A 14766-nucleotide genomic window follows, 5' to 3' on the forward strand; every position below is an offset into this window, starting at 1 on the left:
CCACCGGTTCCTAACGCATGTACATGGCAAAAAAAAAAAAAAAGAAAGAAAGAAAAAAGAAAAGACCCCAGGTGATTAGAGACCACTGCTAACCCTCGTGGTAGGCCAGCCCTAACTTCAGAGCAGGGCTTTGAACCGAGGAGGGCTGACCCTGCGGCCCAGGTGCTGCTCACTGCACCATCTGGCTCCCATCTTGGGCAAGGTCTCTAACTCCATAGCAGTGGTTCTTGCAGTCTACAGTGCATATGAATCACCTAGGAGCTCCTCGGGCCAGACCGCTGGGCTACCACCCTAGAGTTTCTGATTCAGTAGGTGTGGGCTAGAACTGACCATTTACATTTCTGACCCATTCCCAAGGTGACAATGAGGCTACTGGTCTGGGGACCACACTTTGACAGCCCGCCCCATGGTCTTCTCTGCCCTCCCCACCTCCGCTTGGGCAGAGCTCATTACCCCATAAGCTGTGTGTCCTGCTCAGCCTCTGCGTGTCAGTCGAGTTGTTCCAAGGGCTCAAAAAGTCACAAGGATATCTGCCCCTCCCTGCAGCTGCACACACAGTCCCGGCAACCTCACAGCCCCTCACTGTCCAGGAGGGCCTCCAGGCTTGGCTGTGAGGCTAAGAAGGGGTGAAGACACAGACATGTCCTCAGGAGCCTCTGCTGGTAACCAGATTCATGACTGTAACAGCAAGGAGGAAGGATAAGGTAGTGAGATGAGGGCCATGGGAGGAGAGAGCAGGAGCTGACTCTCAGCTCTGGGAGAAAGGGAACTAAGGGGAGAGACAGTACTGGAATTCGAATTTCAGTTAAGCAAGAAAAAAGGAAAAGCACTACGGGCAGGGGAAACTGCCGAAGAAAACGCTCAGGAGCCTGTAGCTCAGCTGTCTGATACAGACCTAGCTAAAGAGGGACAAAGCGAGAAGGCATGACGTGTTTCTGGTGCCTACCACCCCTCAGCTGCCTCTGGCCACCCTTGGGCTATCCTCAGACCTCTGGCCCCTGCAACCTGATGGGTCCAGATGGTGGGGGCCAACTTAATGAATGTGGCCTTTGCTCTGAAGGCAAAAGGGAGGCTCCTTAGCATTCCTTTCTCTTTTTTTGCTATATGGCACATATGCTCACTGGAGAAACAGAAAGTGAGAAATCTCCCCCGCCTCGGGGGATGGCCACACCACAATCCCTTCTTCATTTTCCTCTCAGGATTTTGGGCACATATACACATGTGCCTAGAGTGAGTTTCAGGCCACCGGGCCCAGGACTCCAACTGCAGTCAGCCGTGTGGGAGTCCAAGATCCTAACCACTATGCCACCTGCTGGCCCCTCCTTAGAATTTCTTAAAATGTTTATTCAAGGCCAGCTAGGTGGTGTGGTGGTTAAGGCCATCAGATCCCACATGACTGGCTGCATGATTCAAGTCCTGGATCCAGCAGCTTGAAAAACATATGCCGGGGGAACCAGCAGTTAGCGTAATGGCTATGTCGCTGGACTCCCACGTAGTCGACTGCGGTTCACATCCCGGACCCGATGGCTTAGAACTCACGCTGGGCGCGTGTGCGTGCATGCCCAAGATCCTGAAAGGAGAATGGAAGAGAAGGGATTGCGGCGTGACCATCCCCCCTGGGGGATGATTTCTTGCTTTCTGTCTCTATGTCTCTCTCTGTCTGTCTGGCGAGCGCACGCGTCCTACAGTGAAAATCTCTCAAAAATAAATAAATAAATAAATAAATAAATAAATAAAACAAAAAAAACATATGCCGGGCCCATGTGCAAGCATGATCAAAATCCCCAGAGGAGAATGGTGAAGAAGAGATTGGCTATCCCCCTGGGAGTGCTTTCTTACTTTCTCTGGAGAGTATACACGCCCTATAACAAATTAAAAAAAAAAAAAAGTAAAAGTGTATTCCTTTATCCCTTCCATGAGAGAGAAACCACGAGAGCAAGAGAAACAGAGAGTGAGAGAGAGAACACCCTTAACAGGGTCCCATGCTGCAATCTACTTCTCCCAGCCCTGCCTTCAGTCAGCCCCAGATCATGGGCACATGTATGCTTGGCATATAGGGAGGTCTCTGGACCCGTAGCTGGGATCTTACTGTGCAGGTCAGTCTCACAGAGCATCGCGCTTTACCGCTATGCCACGATCTGCCCCACCAAGAATTTCTGAGGAGGAGACTAACCTGCTGAAGTTTAGCAAGACTTCCAGGTGCTCGGCCCTTCATGCCCTGCCCTCCACATGCACTGTCTCAGTGAGGTCTCTGTGCTGGCTGTGGACTTCCCACTGTGAAAGGAGGGGAAAGGAGGCCAGCCAGGAGGTGGGAGTTTCTTTTCTAGCACAGGGTGCCCTGGTGCGTAATTACAATGGCTGGATACCACATGGCTGACTGCATGGTTTGAATCCCAGACCCAGTGGCTTGAGAAACATACCGAGTGTGTGTGTGTATGTGGGCCCAAAATCCTGAAAAGAGGGAAAGATGGAGGATGGAGGATTGCGCTGTGACACCATTCCCCAGGGGAATGGTCCCTCTCCCTGTCTGTCTGTCTCTCTGGAGAGCGCATGTGCCCTCTAGTCGTTAAAAAAAAAAAAAAAAAAAAAAAAGTAAATGCATAAAGCATAAGAGAATTCCACAAGGTCAGCCTGACCTAGCCACAGAAGTGCTTAATTTCTTACATATGATTACACTGGGTTGCTCTGGGTAAGATAAAGCGTGTGCACCAATAGTAAATTAGGTCTGCATTCTCCTGGCAGGCTGTGAGTGATAACCCCCCATTCTAGGTAACAGCCTTGGGGACACCACCTGTCGGGAAGCCCTGCTCTTGGCAGACAGGTGAGGAGAGGGAGGGCTGAGGCTGATCAAGTGGACCATGACACGCTGCTTCTTCAGATGTTGTTCAAACCCCTATTGAGCCTGGACCACTGGAGCTGTGTGGCATTCCTAGTTCCCCTCCATTGGCAGTCACTGCCATTGCTGGGAAAACCTGGAACCATGTAGCAGTCAGCCCGGGGTAGGGGCAGGAGAGGGGACAGATCTTCTTTTTTGTCTGAGTAGGACCCAAATGAGCTCCTTTCCTTCCTTTCTTTCTTTCTTTTTTTTTTTTTTTTTTTTTTTCTTGTACAAATCGCTACAGGGCATATGTGCTCACTGGAGAGAGACAGAAAGAGTGAAACTGAAAAGCACTCCCCACTCCCCTGTCTCAGCAGGATGGCCATGCTGCAATCCCTTCTCTCCATTCTCCTCCCAGGACTTTGGACATGCATGCACCCTGAATGTTTTTCAAGCCACCAGGTCCAGGACTCGAATCTCTCACTTAGTAGGGGATCCAGCTGTCTTAACCATGATGCCACCAGCTGGCCCCCACCACTTGCTGGCTGGCCTAGGGACCTGAATGAACATCCAAGAGCCAGATCCACCAGCCAGATCCAATGTCCTGAGCCCACTCATCCTCCCCGCAGAGCCTTATGCACCTTACCAAGTAGGCCAGGAGTTATGAAGACCCTCATTTTACAGATAAAAAAAACCCAGCCAGCTAAAAGGCCAAAGTATTGGCTGGAAAATGCTAGAACCACCGGCTCAACTACATGCAACTTGCACTAGAGGGGAGGACTGAAGGTGGCAGGATGGAGGCCCAGGTACACAGAGCTCCCCACCTCCTCCTTCCTCCTGACCAGCACCCAGTTCTCACACTGGATATGTGAGGAAGTAAGTAGGGTCACAGGTGTGACAAGGGGAGGGACAAGAGGAAGAAGAAACCTCAATTTGACCCACCCACAGGGGCACTGGCAGTCCCCTCCTTAAGAGCCAAGGAGCATGTTTCCACCTTAATCTTGAAACACTTCTTTGGAGGAGTGGGACAGGGGACTCGACAGTGTGGTCATTCGGAGTGTAGACCTGGAGACCAGAGGCAGGGCTTCCTGTCATGGCTCCAGCTTCCAACTGGCCCTATGCTCCTGGTGTCAAGCATCCCACTGGCTGCTCCAACCGTTTAGATGCACAGTAATTGAAATAAAATGAACTTGGGCTGGCCCTATAGTTCAGCAGTCAAGCCAGGTGATTAGGTAGCTGAATCCCACATGACCGACTGTGGTTCAAATATCAGTCCCAGCAGCTTGAAAAACACACAGGGGACAAGTGCATCCATGCCCCAAATCCTGACGAGATGCAGACATGGAGAAGAAGGGATCGTGGCATGATCACATCCCACTGGGCATGCTTTAATCCCAACAGGACCAGTTTTTGCCGTAGGGCACATGCACTCAACAGAGAGAGACAGAGAGAAGAAAAGTGAGAAATCATCTCCCAGGAGGTATAGCCATGCTGGTTTCTTCTCCTCTATGCTCCTCTTGGGATTTGGAGCACGTAAGCACACACATGCATCCCGTGTGATTTTCAAGCCACCAGGTCCAGAACTCAGACCATAGTTGGCCATGTAGGAGTCCAATGCCTTCACCACTACGCTGGCCCCTAGGGGGGTGCTTTCTTTGTCTCTCTGTCTCTATCTCTCCTGTGCATGTGCATGAGTGCACATACCCTCCAGCAAGAAAAAGATGTTTAAGATGAAGTGAGTTTTCAAGGTCAGTTCCTCAGTTCCTCTAGGCACACTGCAAGTGCTCAACAGCTATATGTGGCTCGTGGCTACCATGTCAGGCACTGCACATACACAGCCGTCCCGTCATCACAGCAAGTCCTATTGATCAGGACCACTCTAGAGCCATCTGCTAAAGCTTTCCCAGTCTCAGTTTCCTCATCTGAAATATGGCATAGTAACAGACCCTACTCATAGGGCTAGACTAAATGCTACAACCCAGTCCACATTGGGCCCGGTGCATGCAATGTACCTGTAAGTGCTAACTAGCCACGTTCTTTTTTCTGCTATCCACACCAAGTTTATTTGCTTGGCAGATGAGTTATTGTGTTCTTGGAAGTCGTGATGCATTTTTGCATAGAAAAATATGTCATGACTTTTCTGACAACCCAATATGTCCATCATCCTAAACCACTTGTTGCTTGTAACGTTTCTAGGCTGGACGCGCACGTTCAATAAAGGCTGCTGACCTGGGAACCAGCAGTTAACGTAATGGCTATGTCGCTGGCCTCCCACGTAGTCGACTGCGGTTCACATCCCGGACCCGATGGCTTAGAACTCATGCCGGGCGCGTGTGCGTGTGTGCCCAAGATCCCAAGAAGAGAATGGAGGAGAAGGGATTGCGGCGTGACCATCCCCTCTGGGGGGTGATTTCTCGCTTTCTGTCTCTCTGTCTCTCTCTGTCTGTCTGGCGAGCGCACGCGCCCTATAGCGAAAACCTCTCCAAAATAAATAAATAAATAAATAAATAAAGGCTGCTGACCTGGTGCTAGACTCTGTGTCACTTCCTTTTCCAAAGTTTTGTCTTTCTAGCTGTAAGATGGGAGTATCAACGCCTGTCACGTGTCCCTTCTAGGGACATATATGACACAATGTAGCTCAAGGGAAGTAATGTGAAAGGATCTGGAAAAAGAACACGGCACTCTGTGAGCAGAAAACACAGTTCGGAGCGATGGAGTACTTGGCATCAGGTCGGAACTCAATAACTGCTCGTGTGACGGATGCAGGCGGCGGCAGAGAGGCTGTGCTTCAGTTAAGCACACTTCTCACACTCCCCAGGCACCGCCCCAGCCCTCATGCCTCTTGGAAAGAGCAGCTATGGTCTCAGCAGAGTTACTCAGTAGGATGGGGGTGCCCTAGGGCTGGGCAAGAACCAGACCCTGTCAACCTGCCCAACTCCCACAGTAACTAGGGAGTTACTGTGCTTCCCAACCAAGAATTGAGAGCTGTGGGCTCTCGAAGGCAGGCCCCAGTGAGGTGGGCACCCCAGCAGGTCCTGGGCAACCAGCCCTGGTTACCATGGCACTGGGCAGGCGTGGGGAAAGAGAGGGAGAGCAAAACAGGGCAGTGGCTCCATGCACGCCTCTTCCAAGACACCACCTACTCCCTCCCTCCACCTGCTCCTACCACCCCCACAACCACACTGCCAGACACCTCCCCCAGCCCCGCCCCTCACTCCCTACAGATTCCAGGCCTGGGACCCCCGCCTTGCCAAATGTCTGTGCCACCCACTGGGTCCACCCCCTCCCGCTGCTCTGCGTCCACTGGCCCCTGGCCAGCCACTCCCGACCAAACAGCGCCTTGTAGGGTAAGAAAGTCAGCTTGCTCCACAATAGCCAGAGCTGAGTCTAGATCCACGTGCCTGCCCCTCGGGCCCTGGGGCCCTTGAGTCAGCCCAGCTAGCCTGACTTAGGGGCTCTGCTCTCTTCCTGCAGTCTGCCTGGTGCAAGAGACTAATGGCTCCCCAGGGTGGAGAAGGTGCAGAGATGCTGGGGTGGACTGAGGACACAGGGGATGGGAAATGTGGAGGGGCTGAGGGCTGGGGGCCTTGCAAGGCCCCCAATGGAGACCCCAAGACACAGTTTGAATAAACAGGCAGAGAAGGGGAATCCGCTTCCCAGATCCTCATGGAAGCCCAGGTGCCTGTGCACAAGGTTACCCCTTAATAACACTAACCACTAACATTTGTCTGCAGCTTTACAGTTCAGAAAGCTCATTCACACGGTTCGCTTTCATCTGTGAGGACAGTGTAATTATCTCTGCTTTGCAAATGAGGAACCCAAGCTCAGGACGTTCAGCGTGGCAGACACAGAACTCCCAGTCAAGTGCTGACAGCTGCCTTGCCCCAAGCTGCCTTCCCAACCATAAAAAACTCCCAAGTGGCCCCGAGCCAGTAGTGGGCCCCTCCCCCCACCCCGCCCCTTGCCAAATCTCAGCCTAAACCAGGTATGGACCTGAGTGCAAGAGCCAGGCCTGGGCCCCCTAAGGAGAGCTGGGAGCTGAGTCAGAGGCCAGATCCCAGAGGTGATGGAAGGGCGGAAGCACGCAGTGAGGACAGCTATGATTCAGCGTGGAAGGAAGGGTGAGGAGGAGGAGAGAGCCTCACACAGGTGCTCCTGGGAGGGATGTGGAAGCTAAGGGGGATGAAGACCTGCCAGGTCACAAGGCCACAGAGGGGGACTGAGATCCACCACCACCAAGAACTCCCTCACAGCGAAGGAGCGGAGGCCTGGGACCACAGCACGCAGGCCGTCACCTTGTCTCCTGCAGTACTTAGGAGAAGACAGGGACAGAACAGTGTGTGCTGTTCCCCCTCCCGGCATGTCTCCCCCTCCCCCCCGCAGGGCTGAATCTCAGCTTCCTTCAGGGCTCTGCACAGGCATCCCAGAACACAGTCAACGGGCCAGCTGCGCCAGGCCCTGGATTCACCTGCCCCATCTCTGTGTGGTCACCCAGTGGAGCCCTCTTTTGGGCTGTCTGTGCCTTTCACTTCAGTAACCCTCCCTGCCCATCCTCACCTCCGCACCCCCACTGCCCAGGGTCAGCACAGGGTCAGGCACAGCCACCTGCATGAGCAGCACTGGCCACACACACTGACACCAGTCCAGCCCTGCCTGAACCAGGAAGGAACTGGGCTGAAACCCAGAGGAAGTAGCCCGACACCAAGTGAGGGCTTTCCTAAAAATAGAAAACCAGGCAGCCTCACTACCATCTCCCAAAACCCATCAGCTGCACCCTCTTTAGGCTGGGGTTCAGTAGGAGGGGGAGGAGGGTGGGCACGTGAAAGTGCCCGTTTTCAGTGGGGGTGGGGCACTGTCCTATGGAGAAAACACCCTCAGAGGGTTCAGGGTAGCTCTTAACCCTCTGAGCTGGAAGATTCTTTTCTCTTAGAGACTCAAGGACAATTTGCGTTCCCCACAGGACCCTGTTCAGGGAAATGCCACAGGAGGATGGCATTTAGAGGCTGTCTAAAGACAAATTTCACTGACTTCCTGAATTGGTCAGCCTGGTGTGTGCCTTGGGAATCTGGTCCACCCCTCCGAGGCAGGGCCGACACCCGAGCAGTCGGTGCATGCTTGCTGCATGCTGGAGCCCCAACTAGGAGTAGAAGGGACCTGGGCCCAGAACCTCAGAACCACCGGGAGGGGTGATGGCCCAACGGGCTTCCTACCAGGTCTCACGGCCAGTGTGGCGGCGCAGCTGGCCTGGCCCAGCTTGTTGGTGGCAGTGACTGTGTAGCTCCCGGCGTCAGCTGCCCGGGCCTCCCTGAGCAGCAGGGTGTGCCGCTCGCCCTCGGCCCGGATAAGGAGGCGGCCCTCGCTGTGTAGCGCTGACCCATCCTTGTGCCCGGACACTGTGGGGAAGCACAGGGGAGGCAACTCACATTGGGGACCTCACCACCACCCCACCACACAGGAGCTGACACCACTCCTCTCCCCAGCAGGGAACCTTGAGGAGGTGCCCTCTCCTCTCCCAGAAGGTCCTGGGAACCACCCCCTGCACCCCGACAGGAGCCAGGGGGAATGGCCATGCAGTCCCTAGAGTGGATAATCCCCCTCTGTGTAGCGCTGACCCATCCTTGTGCCAGGACACTGTGGGGAAGCACAGGGGAGGCAACTCACATTGGGGACCTCACCACCACCCCACCACACAGGAGCTGACACCACTCCTCTCCCCAGCAGGGAACCTTGAGGAGGTGCCCTCTCCTCTCCCAGAAGGTCCTGGGAACCACCCCCTGCACCCCGACAGGAGCCAGGGGGAATGGCCATGCAGTCCCTAGAGTGGATAATCCCCCTCTCCCCACCCCTCCCCACAGAGGATTCTGGGAAGCCTCCCTCCTCCTTCCCCCACTCCAACCTAAGCCTTAACCAGGCCCAGCCCAGTAGCTCACCTTGGGGCAGGGGGTTAGCGGTGACGATGCACTTGAGCAGCACGTCGACCCCTGGTGCCACTACCACATTCTGCAGGGGGATCTCAAACACAGGAGCCTCCAGGGGCTCTTCCCCAGCTGATACGTAGGAGTCATCTGAAGACTCTGGCAGACACAGACATGACAGGGTAAAGGGACATGATCCCAGTGGGGACTCATGGAGAGAGGGCGCTGGCAGCCCTGCAGTCTAGAAAGTCAAACCCAGTGAGGGGCTTCTGACGGCAAGGGTTGGGGGAGCAGAGGGTCTCTCTCCCGAATGTCCTGAGACAGGAATAAAGGGAGCCAGAGCAAGGATTCTCAAACAGGACAGGATGGCTAGGGCAATATGTGCATGGGGGTGTTCCTCAGCTCCATCCACAATGGTGCTGGCTTCTGGAGGAAGGCAGGTATGTTTTCACATACACCCGTCATCACCTAAGGGTCATCAGGCCCTATGCAAGGCACTCTATGGGGGGCACCAAACTGTGCCAGCTCTGGAACAGAGGATAGGCTAACAGCAACAATAATCACAGTGACACAGGGCAACATGTCGTGAACTGTCAAGTCCATGACGCAACCAGGTTCACAACAGGGAGCAGCAGGTGGGTGAGTCCGAGATCATCCATTTTCCAAGCAGTGCACTGCACTTACTGAGCACCATATGGGCACCAGGGATACAGCAGGAAGTGAGGTGTCCCTGCTTACAGGAAGCTCATGTACACAGAGAGATGACAAAACTCCACTGTCGTGCACCTCTCTGGGCATTTGCCAACTCTGACATCCTATATGCTAGATAAAGGACAATGCCACCACACGGGCGACCAAAAGAGCAGTGGAATCCCAGCTCTGCTGTTTTCTAGCTATGTAACCTTGGACAAAATAGATAACCTCTCTGCCTCAGTTTCTCCATCTGTAAGATGCAGAGCTGGCCAACAGACAAAAATGAGATGAGTGTCCAGCTAACAACATGCCTAGGATATGGCTATGGTGTGCAGTAATGGTGGCAAGGACAACAGACAGGGTTTAATCTCTAGAGATTTTGAGGTGGTGATATTTAAATGCAAAATAACTTTTTAAAAGGTTTTTGTCTCAGAGCATGTGCACTTGCCAGAGAAAGAGACTGTGAGAAGCAAAATGAGAAATCGCCCCCCAGGGGGAATGGTCATGCTGCAATCCTTTCTCCTCCTGGGATCTTGGGCATGCATGCACACGTGCCTGGTGTGATTTTCAAGCCACCAGGTCCAGGACTTGAACCGCGGTCAGCCATGTGGAGTCCAGCGATGTAACCACTACACCATCTGCTGGTCCCAATGCAAAATAATTTTGATGGAGGGCTAGCTAGTGGCATGGTGGTTGGGGTGGCTAGATCCCACATGGTCAACTTTCTACATGGGATGGTTGATAATCACTCCAGGAGCATGTATGTGAGTGCCCAAAATCCTGAGAGATGAACAGAGAGAGGTTGGCAGCATAGCCATCTTCCCTGGGGGGAGATTTCATACTTCCCTTCTCTCTCTGTCTCTCTCTGGTGAGTGCATACTCCCTACAGGAAAACAAAACAAAACAAAATCTAAATAAGTAAATAAATAAATCTTTAAAAATTAAAAAAATTAAAAATAAAAACGTTGATGAAGAAAAATATAGGGTGATAAGTGCAACGAAATAAATACTGGCAGGGTCTCCAGGGGACAGTGGGTCAAGGCACCTGGGGAAGCAGCAGGTTGTGGATGGGAGCCAAGGATGTCTTCCTCTGCCACTCCGCAGACCTGGGCCCCAACCTGATGTTCAGGATGTGCAGAGGTAGGGACCGAAGCATTCTCCTGAACGTGAGGTTGCTCACCCATGGGAAGGTTGGGAGCCCATACACAGGCTGGCAGGTGCAGGGCCAGTCGGGGCACTGATACAGGGGTGCAAGGATGAGAGACAGAAGCTAGGAGTCAGGGTGGCCAAGATGGCTCAGGGGATGGGGCCAGGATGGAAAGGGTCAAGTAGAGTTGGCTGGCCCAAAGTGTGCCTGTAATAGGAACTTGACAAATTATTTGAGACTGGCTACCATCTCTTCTCCCACAGATAAGGTGTGGAAGGGCTTCTAGGGGTCCTACCAGTGCCTCCCTGCAGTGTTGTTCCTTGACCCGGCAGCTTAGTAAGCCAATGGACCCAAGGGACCTGTGGCAGAAACCCAGCACCAGTTTCTGCTCACGGGGCAGCTCCACCCAGTCTCCATTCCAACACATACTCCTCCGTGGCAGGTCCTAGCACCAGGGCCCTTCATGAGCCTTCACTCACTCAGCCTGGGTACCTTCTCTGGCAAACCGCACCCCGGCAGCAGCCTAGTAGCCCCTAGCCAGGCGATGTTCCTGCCAACCGGTCCTGCGCTCCCCTAAACCTCTCCCACCTAGGTCCAAGCACCTTCTCAGCCCTCCCTGAGGCCTTACCGAGCTCAGGGGAGGTGGGCCGAGCCCGACGACCTTTGCCCTGGCTGCGGGCCCCTCGGTGGTCCCAGGGCCCCCAAGGACCGTCCTCCTCTGACCCTCGGCGCAGCCTCTTCTCGGCCTCAGGCCCCGCCCTGTTCTTCTCCAAGGTCTGAGGTACAGCAGCGCCCTCCTGGCCCGGTGTGGCCCAGGGCAAGAAACGCACAGCTTGCGCCGGAGGCTCCCGCTTCCGACTAGATGGGGCTTTGGTCCTGGTCTCGGGGGGATCGGCAGCAGGGGGCGGCACAGGACTCCTGCACTCCTGGATGGTTCTGCCCCTGGTCAGCGGGAACTGGTCCCGACGCCTAACTTCTTGCTGCGGGCCTTCCCCCAGCTCCGTCCTGCCCCCAGGCCCGCGGCTCCGGGGCCTCCCCGGCTCGTCCCCAGGCCTCCCCACGACACTGGGAGCGGGTGGTTGCGCGGCGGTGGGGCTCACAGCCCGAGGGGTCTTGGGGGTCGAGGGCCGGGAGAAGAGTGGAGGCTCGCCCGGCTCTCGAGGAGATGGGGCGCGCTGCAGCGTGGCGCGCAGGGACTCGTGCGAGCGCACCAGCTCCTCCCGTGACGTGGAGCGACGGATGCGGCCCAGCTCCTGGGCGAAGCGCAGCTCGAGGTCCGAGGCCGGACTGCGCTGCCTCGTGCGCTCGTCCAGCGAGGCCGCCTTCTGCTGGAACAAGCGGCGTCGCTCGGCCACACTGCCCGGCGCCGCCCGCAGCTCCTCCTGCGAGGCCCCAGGCGTGCCCCATGGCGCACCGCCCTCCGACTTGGGCTGCTCCAGTGAGCGGGCCTTGCGCAGGGGCACCCAGGGCCTCAGGGGTGCCGGCGGCGAATCGCTGCGCTCCAGGCTGCGCCGTCGCTCCTCGAAGAACTGTAGCTTATCCAGGATGCGGGAGCCGGCGCGCACCAGCCTCGGCGAACGGCCCAGCGCCGACAGGCGGCCCGAGGCCTCGCTCAGTGGCGTCTGAGGCCGGGACTCCGCCGTGCCCGCCAGCGAGGGCCCCGACGACTTGGATTTTTTCCCTCGCTTCTCCTCGGCGGCAGTGTCCTCGGGCAGCGCCAGCACGGGCTCCTGAGTGCGCCGGTGAGGCGACGTGGGAGTGGCAGGGGGCTGGGTGCTGGGTCCCGGTGGAGACCGCTTGCCCACCCGAGGGGACGGCGGAGGGAGCAGTGCAGATTTGGAGGGAGGCGGCGCGGCCGGGCGCCGTGGGGCTTCGCTGGCCAGCTGAGGCTGCAGGTCAGGCTCCTCCCTGCGCAATCCGCTCTGAGGGACGCTGCTGCAGAACCAAGACGAGAGGGGCAGAAGATTCAGGGGGCCTCCCTTCTGAGACCCTCAGCTTGTGACAGGGACTGGGCGGTGGGGCATGCTGGGCAGGCTTGGGGGGGTGACACAGACCAGACCCTCCTGTCCCCCACCCCCAAAAGGCGGGCACAGCCAGAGCAGGTGCTGGGGAGAGGCTGGCGGCTCTGGCATCAGAAGACTGGGCTAGTGGCTGGGTCCAGGTACAGACTCAGCCCCACGGGCTCTGGCCAGCCCCCTCCCCCCAGCCCCGGAAGCCAGGGAACAGCAGAAACAGAACTGAGCATGAGGGAAAGAAAAGAATAAGGCTTCGGACCCACAGGATGAGGTGGAGAGGGAAAACAGACGGGTTGGATGGGAAGAGGCCCTCTCAGGAATGCAGTCTCCCACTCATTCCTGCCCCTAGCTGGCCCCACCCTCTCGGCAGGACACACCCCTGTCCCCATGGCCCCTAGAGGCACAGAATGCACAACTTCCCTGGCCAGGCACAAGTCCTGGGGAGCAATGCTCCACCCTCTAATCACCCCACCCCTCTACAGACCAGAGTCCACTCCTGACACTGCCACCCATGCTGATGGGACACAGTGAGTGGCAACTGAGGTCCCTGGCAATGAGATACCCAGGCCCCCATCACTTGGCTCACTATGCCCCATATACGCCTTTGACGTGGTCCTGCCCCTAGGTGGTCCCTGAAACTCACCCTCTGAGAAGCACAGAAGTCCCCAAAGGTCTGTGCTCAGAAATAACTGAGTAGGCCTAGATAGGGATTGTAAGAAAAGATGAGGAGGAAGGAGTCAGAATACTCCTCTCGCCTAACAGAGCTGTGATGCCCGAGCTGGGCCTCAGTTTCCCCAATCGGGACCCTCGGGGGGAGCATCAAACATAGACTAGCAAGAAAAGGAACCTGAGAGCTATTTTCATTCCTGACACATTACAGAGGGCTTAATAAAAATGTAAGAAACGGTTCACTGAATTCTTACTGTGTGCCAGGCACGTACACTAAGCGTTTAAAATGCATTGAGTCATTCGATCCTCACACAGTCCTCGGAAATAGAAACTGTTATTACCCCACTTACCCTGTTTATAGATGAAGAAACTGAGGCCTAGAAGAAATGAAGTGCCTTACCAAGGTGACACAGCTAGGGCTGAAACCCAGATATTCAAGGGCTCCTGGGGGCCCGGGAGGGAGGAAAAGTAGTGGGGCACCAGCCACAAGCAGAAGTTCTAGGGGTGCCTGGGTGTACAGATGTTTTAGCCCGCCTGGGTGCCTGGGTCAGCCACCCACACTACAGACCCACCTCTAATGGGGGGAAGGAGGGAGGTGCAATCTCCAGTGCCCCAAGGGAGGAAAACCTCACCAGCCACCTACAGGGAGGAAGTCTACTCAGGGGGAGGGACGGCAGAGTCCCAGAGGACTGGCCTTTGGGAACTGGGCGAGGCCTGGAGAGAAATCAGGGATAGCAGAGGCCTCTTGCTGGCAGCTCTGAGCTCCAGGCCAGAGTCTATACCACAGACATCACTAAGGAAATGGGTTCCTCCGAAGTTGCCATAGCAACTCCAGGCTCCGGCTGGGACCTGGTAAAGCCAGGCAGGGAAGGAAAGGCAAGTCCAGGGCACAGGAGCATCGGGTAGTGCCAACAAGATAAGCCAAGGAAGCCTCCCTTGCCCCTGCCCCAGATCTCTCCCTGGCCCCCCACTAACCTCTCCAACCACCTTTAAAACAGCCTCCCCCCGACTAGCCCTTCCTTCAAGTTCTTGAGGGGACCCTCCACGCCTATATCTATCACAAACCAGGCCCCCTCCCAGCTCCCTGAATGTCCCCCAATACCTCTACCAACCACTCTCCGCTTCTGCTTCAGCACTCCCTCCTGTGTCTACCAGCCCCCAGTTCTCCAAAAATGGCTCCAATGCCTCACCCCACCCCATCTCTCCTTACCATCTCTACCAGGACAACCTTGAACCCCACCCTCAGGTGCTCCCCACAGATCATCGCATGCCCCTCTCTCTCACTCCAAGCCCTCTACCTCCACCCCAGCCCCATCTCTAGCCCCTCTCAGCTCCCTGCCTCCCCGACAGCCCACATCCTCCTGCCTCCACAGGCCCTGGCCCCATTGGCCTGACCACCTCGCTCTCTTCTCTCTCCAGGTTGCTGGCTCGCGCCCCTGCTCTCTCCTGCTCTCCCGGGAGCTGCTGTGCAGAAAGGTTCTGTTCCTCCCAGAAAAAGGCCCACATGGG

General features: G+C 55.9%; 1 protein-coding gene across 1 annotated transcript in view; it reads right to left on the reverse strand.

Annotated features, from left to right (window-relative positions):
• The window catches only part of SPEG (striated muscle enriched protein kinase), a 68022-nt gene that overhangs the window by 38411 nt on the left and 14845 nt on the right, over positions 1-14766 (reverse strand). The window contains 3 exon segments of the mRNA XM_006168670.3: positions 8029-8211; positions 8749-8892; positions 11202-12508. Of these exon segments, the coding sequence (XP_006168732.2) occupies positions 8029-8211; positions 8749-8892; positions 11202-12508 (1634 nt within the window).

Source organism: Tupaia chinensis, unplaced genomic scaffold (genome assembly GCF_000334495.1).
Source record: "Tupaia chinensis unplaced genomic scaffold, TupChi_1.0 Scaffold145907_1, whole genome shotgun sequence".
In the NCBI taxonomy this organism is placed as follows: domain Eukaryota; kingdom Metazoa; phylum Chordata; class Mammalia; order Scandentia; family Tupaiidae; genus Tupaia; species Tupaia belangeri.